Here is a 14,694-nt window from a genome sequence, read left to right as displayed (position 1 = left end):
CTGCGAGTTGTGAGGTGGGCGCCCTTGTCTCTGGTGCTGGTTCACCAGTTGTTTTTCCTTGGAGCATTTCTGGTAGGCACTGACCACTGCATACCCGGAACACCCCATAATACCTGCCTGATGTTTTGGAGATGTTTGGCTCATTGCCCATTCTTGTGTTCACTTGCTATCAAATATATCCATTCCTTGACAGGCACCATTGTAACCAGAAATCAATGTCATTCATTTCACTTGCCAGTGGTTTTAATGTTGTGGCTGATCGATATAAGTCTAATGTGAAGCCTTTTCCATTTAGTCACAGGTTGTTTACCATTTAGTGCAGTGTTCAGGTGTAGGAATCATAGCTTTATGACCTGTGCAGTGCACTATACAGAGAAAAGGGAGTCTCTGCTCCTCACAAAAGGCTGCATGACAACTCTTGGAGTTTCAAGAGACACTCCTGGAACACAACGTGGATGTCCATAGCACCATAGACACTGCCATGCTTCCAGAAATGTTGCCTGGTTGAACTACAAGACTGAGACGAGAAGCCCAACGCTGTCCAGTGTCCAGTGCAGTTTAATCATGAATGGTAAATGATCTGATGATCAGCCTGTGAAATGCGTATGCGCTTGCTGCGTAAGCAGGTACAGAGCCTCTTTGTTTCCTGCATATTTTCCTTTACCTCTTTCCTGCCAAAGCCTTCTCAGATAGGCTTGAACGTACACACTAATACACACACTGGTCATAATGTGGTCCTGTTCACAGTGGCTCTGTGCTCAACTAGGGCAACAGAAATATTTAATCAGCACAAGACGCAGTCTAAGGAAAAATACCCTTCCACATCACTGCTGCTACTGCGTCTCTACAGTACTACACACACACACACACACACATACTACTACTACTACTCACAGTACACGAGGAGAACAGCGTAGCTTTTTAAAAATCTTTTAACCCTCGAATTATTATTCAGTTTAAACCCAGGATTATTTATAACAGCTCATAATGAATAAATGACTATAAAACTACGGTTAAGAGGAGGTGTGAGAGAGTGTGCCCCACCTTATCCAATGCCTATATGTAAAGAGTAAACATCTCTACTAGATTTTGAAGCATTGTTGTGAGGATTTCATTGCATTCAGTGACAAGAGAGATAGTGAAGTCAGGGTGTTGGAAGATCACCAGCCCACCTCATCCTTAACCTCCCCACTCATCCCAAAAGTACTGGATGGAGCACCATCCATCATTCCAGAGAACACTGTAGTTCCACTGCGTCATAGCTCAATGCTGGGGGACTTTATACCCCTCCAGCCCACACCTGGCATTAGACAGCATGGTGCCAGTAGGTTGATGTTTATCTGCTCTAGAGAGTCCTATTCTATTGGCAGTGCTTCTCAACAAGGACTAGACAAGCTGCATGGGTGCTGTTGCTCATCTGTGTCAGCAATGGGTGCAACTTAAAGTAGCTGAATGCTTTCATTATAAGAGTTGTCCACATACTTTTGGACATATAGTGTACTTATTATTTATGCATCACAGCACAACTTGAATTCAACAAATCACAACAAAATTCAACAATTCAATGTCTGGCACCTTTTAAACTGGCCATTTCGTAACCTGGCACAGATTTACATACGGATACGGATGCTGATCAGTGTGTTATCCCAAAGTTTCGCCATAAAGCTTTACCGAAAGTAAAGCACAGACCAACATACAGGACCCCTCCAGCTAAAGTGGTATAATCCAAGCTAATAAAAGCCACCACACACGTCAGCAGCATCGTGAGCACCAGGTTGACGTCTCTTTATAAAACTACAGTCCTTCACCCCACATCCTCTCCTTTTTCCACAGCGTGACGGTGATTCACACAGCGCTGACCCCATCGCACGGCCAGACGGAGATGGGAAAAGACCTGAAAATAGACCAAGGTAAAGAGAAAAGGAGAGCTAGCTGAGGGGAGCTTAAGTCAAGAGCCTTGTTGCGCGCAAACCCTGAGTGTGAGTCAGCTTAGTGTGGACGTCACTGCCTCCTTAAGGCCCAATCACAGCTCCAGGACACCCCAGGGCCACTCCAGGCCCTCTCAGCCCGACGCAGCCAGCCCGCGGACACCCGGTCTGTGCAACTCCAGGGTCAGGAGAGGCGATCCGGAGAAGGGATGTGCTCAGATAACGGTCCTTGACATCCTCGTTAACGCTGCTAACTGATGCAGAACAGAGCTGCATTCAAGACTAGTATAAAAATACATACCCACTTCCAGAACGCCCCTTCCACTCCTACTACTCCTATTACTGTTGAGCATTTCTATAGAGAGTAGAATAACCATACATGCAACATGACCAAGTATGTTTGAGAAGGCATATTAATGGCATATCAGCAAAATGCTGAATCTGAAAAAAGAGTCTAGAGTTCTAGAGTCCTCTCTGAACTGATAAATAGTCCAGTAGGAGTCCTGTGGAAGTTGATTATTAGTCCTGTACACTCTTTGCGAACTGCCATAGAATGACCACTTTTGGTTCCATAAAGAACCAGGTTTGCACTTATTTGATGTAAGGGTTCTTCACCCTCACATATCTAAACAGTTCTCTGAAGGATGCCATATAATAACCACGTTTGGTTCCATATACACTATATGTCCAAATGTTTGTGGACACCCCTTCTAATGAATGCATTCAGCTACTTTAAGGTGCACACACTGCTGATACAGATGTGCTAATGCAATAAAATAGGACTCTCTGGGGCAGATAAACATGAACCTACTGGCACCATGCTGCCTAATGCCAGGCATGGGGGCCCCAGCATTGAGCTGTGGATCAGTGGAAGAACTGTGTTCTCCGGAATGATGATGGAGCTCCATCCAATACTTTTGGGATGAGTTGGGGATGATGAGCTGGGGTGGTGATCATCCAACATCCTGACCTCACTAACACTCGTCATTGAATGCAATCAAATCCTCACAGCAATACTACACAATTTAGTAGAAAGCCTTCACTGGACAGTTGGAGTATACCAGGAGGCCAAAAATAGGAGTCTGCGCCTCTCACACACTACCCGGTTCCCAATCGAACTGTCAACTCCAACAGACAAGATATCTGCAGCCAGAGCCGACCAGCACAGACTCAGCCAGACTGAGAATCGGGGCTAAAATCGGGCTAAAAATCGTAACCCTGGCTTTACACATGCAGTTTGCTTGGTTTGCGTTTCGAGATTTCTAGTCCATTCATCACACAGGCTAAAGGACAGAAGGCCCTTTCCAATATTGTCCAAAACTCTTATGACAGCAACAGAGAGCATGTGTGTGTGTGTGTGTGTGTTGAGGGATTAGCCTGATTGTAAGGGCACACCGGGGCCTATAATCTTAGTTTTAATCAAAGGGGAGAGGCAGACTAATAGAAAGCTTTAAGCTTTAAGACAGACAGTCCATCCAGTGACGGCAGAAACAGCAGCAGCTCCACAACAGCATCGGATAAAGAATCAACCCCGTCATCAGGCAGCTCATTACCTTCTGACTATCTGTAAATGCCATCAGCTACTGCCTGGGCTTCTCTCCTTCTCTGACACACACACACACACACACATACAAACACACACTCTCTGACACATGGACACACAGACACACTCAAATGCACACTGACCCAGAAGAGCAAGTGAGTATTGATTCCATCAGAGTGTGTTTCGTCACAGTAACACAGTTGATTAGAGAGGTCTATATGTGAGAGCTTCTCATTGTGAGAGAAACTTCTTGGATCAATAAAGTATAAGAGAGATGTGTGTGCAAGTCTCAGTGTGTGTGTGTGTGTGTGTGTGAGTGAGAGAGAGAGTGTGAAAGATTAATGTTGGCGTGGAGCAGCTGAGTAACACCTCATTTTTGTCAATCCAGAAATGGATTATGGATTCTGCCTTTTCATTTAACACACTAGACAAAACCCACTCACTCACTCACTCCTACACACTCACTCACACACACACAAACACACAAATGGTGCAAAGGTGAATCAGAGGGCCGTCACTGAGCTGTGCCTATTGACGGAGTGTTTGTTTGTTTCACATCTTGCTCAAATGCAGCTCGCTGAATATGCTCCCACCACGCAAGTCAGCTTCAGGTGGTCCACAAGCTGCTAGATGATTTTCTGTATGGTACAGTAAAGTAACACTGGAGAGCCACTTTCCTACAGTATACCGGTCAAAACTGAGTGGTCCAGTGGACTAAGGTGGGCTGCCACTATGATCTGAGGATCACTGGTTTAAATCCTGAGTCATGCTGCTTGCCATCAGCAGCCAGAGTCATGGAGAGCACAATTGGCCTTTACTTCTTGGCATCTGTTAGCTGGTGTTTCGGAGCTGGGGAGCTGGGGATGTCAGTGATGCTGACTTCACTTGTGTCGGAGGAGATGTGCTAGTCTTCACTTAGTGCTGGGTTTATTCCTATTAATAGGGAGCATTCACATGAACAGGGATTGGGTAATTGTTATATACACATCCCCATAAATTAGGTAAACCCCACCCAATACTCACGAGTGGAACCTGGGCTAGAAAGTGAGCAAGAATCTGTGCTAGGCTAAATCCCTAGACAACCAGCACCCATTGCTGACACAGGTGTGCAAATGCAGATACAGTGTGTCTATTCCCACTAGAGAAGTACTGCCAATAGAATAGGACTCTTTGAAACAGATAAACATGAACCTATTGTCACCATGCCTAATGCCCGGTGTGGCCTAGAGGGGTATAACGCCCCTCAGCATTGAGCTGTGGAGCAGTGCAACTGTGTTCTCTGGAATGATGGGTGGGGTTTCATTCAATACTTTTGGGATGAGGTGGGGATGAGGTGGGGTGGTGATTATTCAACATCCTGGCCTTACTAACGCTCTTGTCACTTAATACAATCAAATCCAAAATCTAGGATTTATGGAAAGTGGTGGCCCAGCGGTAAGAGCTCCGGGCTATTGATGACAGGGTTGTGGGTTTGATACCTGGGCTCAGAATGCTGCCACTATTGGGCCCTTGAGCAAGGCCCTGCTCCCTCTGTGCTGGAATTGGCTGCACTGGGTGAGTGTGCCTACTGCCCCTATTTTACTAATGTAAGATTCACCACCATGGATGAACCAAACGCAGAGGACACATTTTGCCTTTACCTTTTTTACCTTTTTAGTAGCAAGCCTTGTCCCAATTCTTTTGTCCATACAATGCACATCACAGCTGACACATACTACTACTACTGCTGCTAAAAGGTCACCTTGAGTCCTTGTGCAATGGGAAATCTGAATGGATTACTTAGTGGATCTTTAACTAGGGTTAGTTAAACTGCTCTAACTGCCATTTATTTACAACAAACACAACACTACATTTTCATTCGTAGCCATTCTTCGTATTCTTGAGACAGCATCATGTCTTTGGTTTCCACTAGATTTCTTGTTTAAGGTCTAATCTTAGACTTCTGACTCTTTACCATGAGCTGTAGATATACTTATGTGTGTGTGTGTGTGTATGTGTAGTGGTACACACTCTGGACTGATATCTGTTGTTGTTGGTCTACTGATATGTAATAACTGGACTCAGAACAGGATTGGGATAAAATAGCCCATACCCGATACAATATAGACACCTCAGTTGCAAACTTGTCTAACTAGGCAAGGTTAGATCAAATACTGTTCAGACAGAGGCTGCTTTGACACACATACTCACACACACACACACACATGTACAGGCACATACATTTTTAACTCTTTGCTGATGAGGTAACAGTACTTTCTTTCATACTTGCCTTACAGGAACCTGAGCTAATGCGGCCTACCAGCTCCTACCCGCATAGACCCCTATTCATGTGTGTTATTTGTTTGTGTGTGGTTGTGGGTGTGTGTGTGTGTGTCTGTCCCATGGTCTACACAGAAGTGTACTGTTTGGGGGCACTGGTTTGATTGACTGTGTCTGTGTGTAAGTGAGTGTGTGTGAGCCTTCTCTTTTAACAGTAGCCAAACCTGGCCACCTGGGTTTCACAAATACACCTTGAAGTGGCCAGCTCAAGCTGACCGAGTGGAAGGAGGCTTCAAACACTCGGGTGTGTGAAGACCACTTGGTTAGAGGGTGTGTGCATGTCCTGTCAAAAGTCTTATTAACCACGTCTGGTCATTTATATACTATAATAACTTTACAGTGTAGAGTTTACAGTACATTACATGTCCAAATGTTTGTGGACACCCCTTCTAAATGAACGCATTCAGCTACTTTAATTCGCACCCATTGCTGACACAGATGTGCACATGCACACACATAACTTGTTTGTCTAGTCCCTGTAGAGAAGTACTGCAGATAGAGTAGGACTCTCTGGAGCAGATAGACATGAACCATTGGCACTAGAGGGGTCCTCCAGTGTCCTCTGAAATGATGGTGCTCCATCCAGTACTTTGAATGAGTTGGGGAGGTGATCATATGGTAATACCCCCCCCCCCCCCCCCCCACTACTGGTAACAGCCTCTAGTCTTCTGAGAAGGCTATTGGACAGAGCTCCAGCACTCTACTGCACAGGGCTGTGAGGCTTTCACACCCCTCAAGCCGACACTTGACACTGGGCATGGTTAGCAGTGTCTATCCCAGTCTATTGGCAATGCTTTCCTATGGCAATTATACAAGCTGTGTATTTCGTGTTTACCGCTGCGTTTAATAAATGTGATCCACAGTGTATGTGCAGGTGTATGGAGGGTGTGTGTCCAGCAATCGGTGAGGAACAGAGTGGCCATGCTGCTTAAACATTAGCCTGCTGTGCCTTAGGCCAGCTCCTACTGACTGTGCCTCTGAGTGCAGAACAGACAGGGGTGTTGAAGCTGTGCTCAAGAAAAGGGCAGGTTGTGCACCCTACGGCCTTCTGCAGCTGTCACACACACACACACACATTGCAACTTAAAGAGAGAGAGCTGACAGAGGTCATCTCACTTGACCGCTCTGTCTGTTTGAGTAAAGAAGAGTTGTGCGTGCATGCATGTGCATATGTCCATGTGTGTAGAACACGTGTGTGTATGTTTGTGTGTTGGGAGATGTAGAGATGAAAAGACAAGAGGGGGATTATGGGAGAGCTTTCAAAAGCTCATTAACAGAAATTGCCCTTTTGAATTCACCTGTCAGGACCACTATCCTGCTCCCTGCTGTCTCTTATAATTATAAACTCTATTTGCATATAAACCACAGTAACAGGTCAACAGAATCTCCCCTTATTCCAAATGGAGTTAGCACCACTGAAGCTACAAGGCTAATGTAACTATCAAGTAATGGAAGCTTATAGCCACCAATTGGCATCGTGAAAATGCGACGGACTATTAAAACATTCAGTAAAAGCACAGATCACCTATATGCACTGATCAGCCGTAATATTAACAGGTCCCCCTTGTGCCACCACAACAGATCTGACCATTCTAGGCATGGACTCTTGGTGTCTGGCACAAAGACCTTAACAGCAGATCCTTTAGGTCCTATAAGTTGTGAAGTGGGGCCTTCCTGACCCTGTTGCCGGTTCAGCAGTTGTCCTTTCTACCACTTTTGGTAGGTACTGACCGCTGCACACCAGCAACTCCACAAGACCTGCTTGATGTTTTGGAGATGTTCTGACCCAGTCGTAGACATCACACATAAACTGGTTCTTATCAAAGTGGCTCAGATTCTTCTGCTTGCCTTCATTTAACACACTGTCTAATATGTGGATTGGCTAGATGACTGGGTCAGAACATGTCTAAAACACCAGGCAGGTCTTGAGGGGTGCTCCCAAAAGTGGTGAACCAACGACAGGGTCATGGGCACGTATGGCTCACTGATGCGATTCATAGAGGCCCCACCTCACATCTTACAGGGCTGCTAACGTCTTGGTGCCAGATACCACAGGATGCCTTCAGAGGTCTTGCCTCGACGGGTGAGAGCTGTTGTGGTGGCACAATGGGGACCTACACAAGGATTATTTTTACACAAATGTGTGTGTGTGTATAGATTAGATATGTACAGATGTATATAATATGAATAAATAAAAGATGTTGTGGATATTTTACTGGTATTGTGTCAAGAAAACCTGTATAGGGAATCTGTGAATGTGTGTTCGTGCAGTGCTACCCCGACACTGCAGAGTTTCTCCCCCTCTCTGACGGAATAAGAACAGACTGTTTGAAGGCAGAATGTTATGCCCAGTCATTGTGACACTGTCTGTGTAGCTTTCCAACAACACATAGACACACACACACACAATCCCACACACTCTAGTTAGCCTATGCTGTACAGGGAACACTTGTATTTATTGTCTGATAAAGCTTCTAGAAAAATGTGTCATTCATTCCATGCCTCTGTCAGTGTATTAAAGCACTGAAATAACAGTCAAGGCCAGGTTTGCTTTAGAAGTGTGTGATTCTCCTCAGCATTTTCCACATCACAGATTTACACCCAATCCACTGCTGGCCTTCATTTCTAAAAATACCCATCAAAACTTATACGCGAGGAGTGGACAGTGACCACAGACATTCAAATACTCATATATTAATTTTACTAACACTGAATACTTAACATCCAGAATATACAGGAAATATGCACTGTGTGGACAGAAGTATTGGGACACCTGCTCATTTAAGGGTATTAAAATTAAAATATCCGGCTTTTGTTGGAGTAACTATTTCAACTATCCAGGAAATCTTTCTAACAGATTTTGGAGCATTGCTGTGCGAATTTGATGTCTGATTACTAAGTCAGGATGTTGGATGATCACCACCCCACCTCATCCCCAACTCATCCCAGAAGTATTGGATGGAGCACCATTTATCATTCCAGAGAACACAGCTCCAGTGCTCCACAGCTCAATGTTGGGAGGCTTTAAACCCCTCTAGCCCATGCCTGGCATTAGGAACGGTGCCAACAGGTTCATGTTTATCTGCTACAGAGAGTCCTATTCTATTGGCAAATGGAAATTTGTGTGTGTTTGCACATCTGCGTCAGCAATGGGGGCAAGGTAAAGTGGCTGAATGTATTTAGGATGTATTTATTATGCATTTAAGGGGTGTCCACAAACATTTGTATGTTATTATTATTACTATTATTAATAATAACTTTTTCCGATCATACTCAATAAACCATCCATTCTATTTCATCGAATTTTGCATCACGGGTGCATGTATGTGACCCCCTCCCCTTTCTAAAATGGTCCCATGTTTTCATGTCCTCAAACCCGGATGTGCAATTAGTGCTGTGTGGAAGGGGAAATGGCAAGCAAGCCCACACACACAAACCTACACATATACAAACACATACATCCTGCAAAAAACACAACCAGAAGATTAAAACACGCTGTAATCAGAGGCTGTAGACACACCCACCTCACACACTCTCGCGTACATCCACACCATACACATACAGAAGCTTTTACAGCTCCCGATATGAACAACAACTGACCTCTCTGAACTACAGCCAGATTACTCCTGACCTGAAATGAAAAGCTGCCCACAAAACAACTCGCGCCACAGCAAACCACGATCCCCATGAACAGCAGCCACAGAAGATACAGAGGGCGCAGAAGCCACAGAAAAGCCGCAGAAGCTGAAGCTGCAGTTGCAGTCCTGATGGCCACAACAAGAGCCGTTCATCACGTTGTCCACCCAAGCGCATCTCTCCCCGCTGTGATTTATCTCCCTCTGCCTCTGGCTCAACGAGAACATCATAACCATACATCAGCCCCGACACCGGAGAGAAAGGGAGTGCAGCAGCGCTGCTGTCACAAGACTAACTTCAGTAGCTGAATGGGCCTCAGTGGGCCATTCAAAACCTGCTAAAAAATATGCCCATCAGAGTAAATGCTCATGATGGTTATCAGAAGTGCTTAAAGCAACATTATGTAGCATTTCTACCTAAAAATAACAGCTTCAAAGTCACTGTGAAGCTCCACTGACCTGTAACAGGGAGAACAGCACTACTATCGCTGCTACTCTGGACCTCTGGACTCTGGGGGATAGGGCAACTCGTGAGAACTGCCATATTAGTTCATATATTAGGCGTCATATTAGTGTAAAAATCCTGTTATATCACTGTACCATCTCAGTCCTCATGCTTCTTTCACTTTCAGTGATCGTTCTGTATCCCTCAGCTTGTCCAGAAATGCACGTGTAAAGCATGTCCTTTAAGGGTGGCTCAAATCTAAAATTATGCTCTTCAACTGTAGGGGGAGCCCAGGAGCAAGAAATACTAATTCTCACATAATGCTGCTTTAACAAGCTTAGCACTTTCAGTCATATCTGATCTTCGCCATTTCTCATCATCAGTCATAACAAAACTATGTTACGTTAATGGGAGTTTACTACTGCAGGTATTCTGGGCTGCATGCCAGATTGTCTGCAGCAAGCCATACTGTTCATAACTGTGATAAAATGCATTTATTAAGTAGGTTAATATGTTCATATGTTATTATGTTTGAGAATGATATGCGCTGTTTTTCCTTTTAGCGTTGACTTTTAATCTCTTGTCAGCCATTCTCCATCCTCTGGTTGGCCTAGCATAAGCTTATAGCCTCTGTTAAGCCACTCTTCCTTTTCTGTATGTCTGGCGTTAGCTTTTAGCCTTTATTGAGCCATTCTCCATTCTCTGGTTGGCCTAGCTTTAGCTTTTTGCCTCCATATAGCTTTCCCCCCTGCTATTCTCCCTTCTATGGTTGGCCTAGCCTTAGCTTGTAGCCTCTATTAAGCCATTCTTCCCTCCCTGGTTGGCCTAGCGTTAGCTTTTAGCCCCCAATCAGCCATTCTCCCTTCTCTGGTTGGCCTCAAGTTAGCTTTTAGCCTCCACTCAGCCATTCTCACATCTCTGATTCTCTTAACATTAGCGTTTAGCTACCAGTCAGCCATTGCTCCTTCTCTGGTCTGACTAGCATTAGCTTTTAGCTTCTTGTCAGCCACTGATATTCTGGTTTCTGGTTAGCCTAGCATTAGCTTTTAGCCTCCGTTCAGCCATTGTTCATTCTTTAGTGCGGCTAGTGTTAGCTTTTAGCCTCCGTTCAGCCATTGTTCATTCTTTAGTGCGGCTAGTGTTAGCTTTTAGCCTCCGTTCAGCCATTGTCCATTCTTCAGTGCGGCTAGTGTTAGCTTTTAGCCTCCGTTCCGCCATTGTTCATTCTTCAGTGCGGCTAGTGTTAGCTTTTAGCCTCCGTTCAGCCATTGTCCATTTTTCAGTGCGGCTAGTGTTAGCTTTTAGCCTCCGTTCAGCCATTGTCCATTCTTCAGTGCGGCTAGTGTTAGCTTTTAGCCTCCGTTCAGCCATTGTCCATTTTTCAGTGCGGCTAGTGTTAGCTTTTAGCCTCCGTTCAGCCATTGTCCATTCTTCAGTGCGGCTAGTGTTAGCTTTTAGCCTCCGTTCAGCCATTGTTCATTCTTTAGTGCGGCTAGTGTTAGCTTTTAGCCTCCGTTCAGCCATTGTCCATTTTTCAGTGCGGCTAGTGTTAGCTTTTAGCCTCCGTTCAGCCATTGTTCATTCTTTAGTGCGGCTAGTGTTAGCTTTTAGCCTCCGTTCAGCCATTGTTCATTCTTTAGTGCGGCTAGTGTTAGCTTTTAGCCTCCGTTCAGCCATTGTCCATTTTTCAGTGCGGCTAGTGTTAGCTTTTAGCCTCCGTTCAGCCATTGTCCATTCTTCAGTGCGGCTAGTGTTAGCTTTTAGCCTCCGTTCAGCCATTGTCCATTCTTCAGTGTGGCTAGTGTTAGCTTTTAGCCTCCGTTCAGCCATTGTTCATTCTTTAGTGCGGCTAGTGTTAGCTTTTAGCCTCCGTTCAGCCATTGTTCATTCTTTAGTGCGGCTAGTGTTAGCTTTTAGCCTCCGTTCAGCCATTGTCCATTCTTCAGTGCGGCTAGTGTTAGCTTTTAGCCTCCGGTCAGCCATTGTCCATTCTTCAGTGCGGCTAGTGTTAGCTTTTAGCCTCCGTTCAGCCATTGTCCATTCTTCAGTGCGGCTAGTGTTAGCTTTTAGCCTCTGGTCAGCCATTGTCCATTCTTCAGTGCGGCTAGTGTTAGCTTTTAGCCTCCGTTCAGCCATTGTCCATTCTTCAGTGCGGCTAGTGTTAGCTTTTAGCCTCCGGTCAGCCATTCTCCCCTCTCCGGGGTGGCTAGTGTAAGTCTGTGTTTTCAGATTCGCTCCCGAAGTCTCCCGAAGTAGATGTTTCGCTAGTGGGATGTAGACAAAATGAGCCAAGACTGTTAAGTAAGCTTTGAAGTTTTGAATTTGGCTCGTTATACAGCTCAGTTTTACATTAGTGGGGTTTGCACAACAGCGTTTCCGGGTTATAGTACATCACTTACAAACTCTCATTACTCAACTACGCCAAGGAAAGTACAGGTTTCCATTCTCACGCACCTTTAATTAAACAGTGTGTCATTAATAAACAATACACAGGTGGTTTTAATGTTATGGCTGATTGGTGTATGTTTGTTTGGTGACTGAGCTTTGGAAAACGGCCCTGATACAGGCTGCACGCTCCCTTCTGAAAACAGACACTGGCAGAAGATGAGGGGCAGGAGAGCGAGTGAGCGCTCAGAAGTGCAGCAGAGCAGGAGAGCAGAACAGCAGCGCGCGCGGACTGACTGTGAGAGTAAAGGGGGGGGTTAGCGCCGGAATTCGGTCGCGAGACGCACAAACCGGCTGTGACGTCTGACTCTGCCGTTATAAAGGAAAACGGGCGGGAACGTTTGATGGGTTTCGTCGCTCATCCAGATCAAACAGCGCGCTCGCGACGTTCAGGCCTTCAAGGACACACTTTAAAGGCTCCGCCGGTCTCAGACAGAATTCCAAACGCGCGGGAAAATCTCAGCAGTGAAGATTAACATTAGGCCACATTCAAACACACAGCAGCTGACTGACCTGACTGACCTGACTGCCGCACGCTACACACAGTCCCATGCAAAAGTTTTGGCACCCTTGGCTAAATGACGTGTTGTTGTGCAGGAATATGTAAACACACCTCACTACATAACATTAACAAAACGTGTTATTTAAACAGGGGAGTCTTAAAATAGTCTTAAAGTAGAGACAATTAGTCAATATTCTAACATAATAATAATCAATAATCAATAATAATCTAAATGTTCAGAAAAGGTCGAGGTCAGTACTTTAACATAAAAAAGTCTAAATAAAGAAAAGTCTTATTGTAAACATTATATGTCTAAATATTGAAAATGTGGGTATTTTAATGTCTGCATATGCAGTAGTCAGAATTTTAACACAAATTAAGTGTTAAAATTACAATTAACATAAGCCTAAATATCGAAAAAGTGAGTATTTTATATAAGTCTAAATATTCAGAAGTCAGTATTTATACAAGTCTAAATACCAAAAAGTCAGAATTCTAACACAAGTCTATATATTAAAAGTGAGTATTTTAATATAAGTCTAAATATTCAGTTTTCAATATAATATTTATAATGTCTACAGATCCAGAAGTCAGTATTTTCACAAGTCTAAATACCAAAAAGTCAGAAGTTTAACATAATAAGTCTATATTTTGAAAAAGTGAGTATTTTAATGTCTAAATATTCAGCAGTCAGTATTTTCACATATGTCTAAATATTGAAAAAGTGAGTATTTTGATATAAGTCTAAATATTCAGTATTCAGTATAATATTTTAATATGTCTACATATCCAGTAGTCAGTCTTTTCACAAGTCTAAATATTGAAAAGTCAGAATTTTAACATAATAAGTCTATATTTTGAAAAAGTGGGTATTTTAATAAGTCTAAATATTCAGTAGTCAGTATTTTCACAAGTCTAAATATCGAAAGGTCAGAATATCGAGATCAGCATTTTAACATAAGTTTTAATGTTGAGAAAATCAGTCATTATTAAAGATACTAAATCAAAACCGTATCAGAAGGATGGTAAAAACAGGTGATTTCTCCTGTACCTGACAGAAATGGACTACCACACACACACACACACACACACACTGACCATCTCTACAGACTAGATTACAGACTTACCTAATAACTGTGCCAGATTTTAAACTAAGGTCTTTCCACACACACACACACACACACACACACACACACACACACACTATAACAATAGTTATTACAATGGTCCCCAAACTGGACCGAGCAGCGCGCGCCCAGCCTGGCTGAGGTGTGTCCTGCTCTTCACAGTCCCTCTAAGCGGACCGTTACCTCCAGCGTAACTACATTACCGGCTCAGTTCACGCGGGCCAAAGAAACGCGCTAAACAGGTGGGGTCGGTGCTCGCCGGTCCTTACCGGTTCCGTGTCTCTCCTCCGCGTGGTTCTCCGAGCCCAGCATGCTCCCGCCGCTCCTCCTCGCGCTCCGCTGCCCCCGCGAACTGTAGAGTGAACGAGGCGCGCTGTGTTGATGCCAAAGCTCGAGCCTCGCGCTCCGGAGACAACTCGCGTGCGTCAATGCGCACGCGCCGTGATTCCAAAACGGCGCGTGCTGAGAAGTGCACAAATTTTCCCCCTTTTCTGTGTAATTTGATGCTTTCTTTAATATTGAAGGACCGGGGAAGCACGTGGAAGCAAATGCACTTTAGGACCTGAGGTGTTTTGCCTCGTGCAGCACATTTATGGATTAAAGAATAGGCAGTCCATTCTCATAATCAGCTGCATAAAATTAATAGACGCTTCCCTCGTATTTGACTTTGGACTAAATATGCATTGGCTTAACTTTTACCCCATTAATGTTTATGCATATAATATAATATAATATAATATAATATAATAT

At 44.3% G+C, this 14,694-nt stretch overlaps 1 protein-coding gene across 3 annotated transcripts in view; it reads right to left on the bottom strand.

The window, feature by feature from the left end:
* znf385c (zinc finger protein 385C) overlaps positions 1 to 14,278 on the bottom strand; it is a 118,874-nt gene extending 104,596 nt beyond the window's left edge. For all 3 annotated transcript variants that reach the window (XM_072694181.1, XM_072694182.1, XM_072694183.1), the window contains exon 1: positions 14,214 to 14,278. In XM_072694181.1, coding sequence (XP_072550282.1) covers positions 14,214 to 14,256 — 43 coding nt within the window. In that variant the 5' untranslated portion in view covers positions 14,257 to 14,278. The remainder of the gene's footprint in view (positions 1 to 14,213) is intronic.
* Positions 14,279 to 14,694: the final 416 nt, after the last annotated feature.

Source organism: Salminus brasiliensis, chromosome 12, assembly GCF_030463535.1.
Source record: "Salminus brasiliensis chromosome 12, fSalBra1.hap2, whole genome shotgun sequence".
NCBI lineage: Eukaryota > Metazoa > Chordata > Actinopteri > Characiformes > Bryconidae > Salminus > Salminus brasiliensis.
Note: the sequence above shows the minus strand (reverse complement) of the source record. Positions and strands in the feature narration are given on the sequence as shown.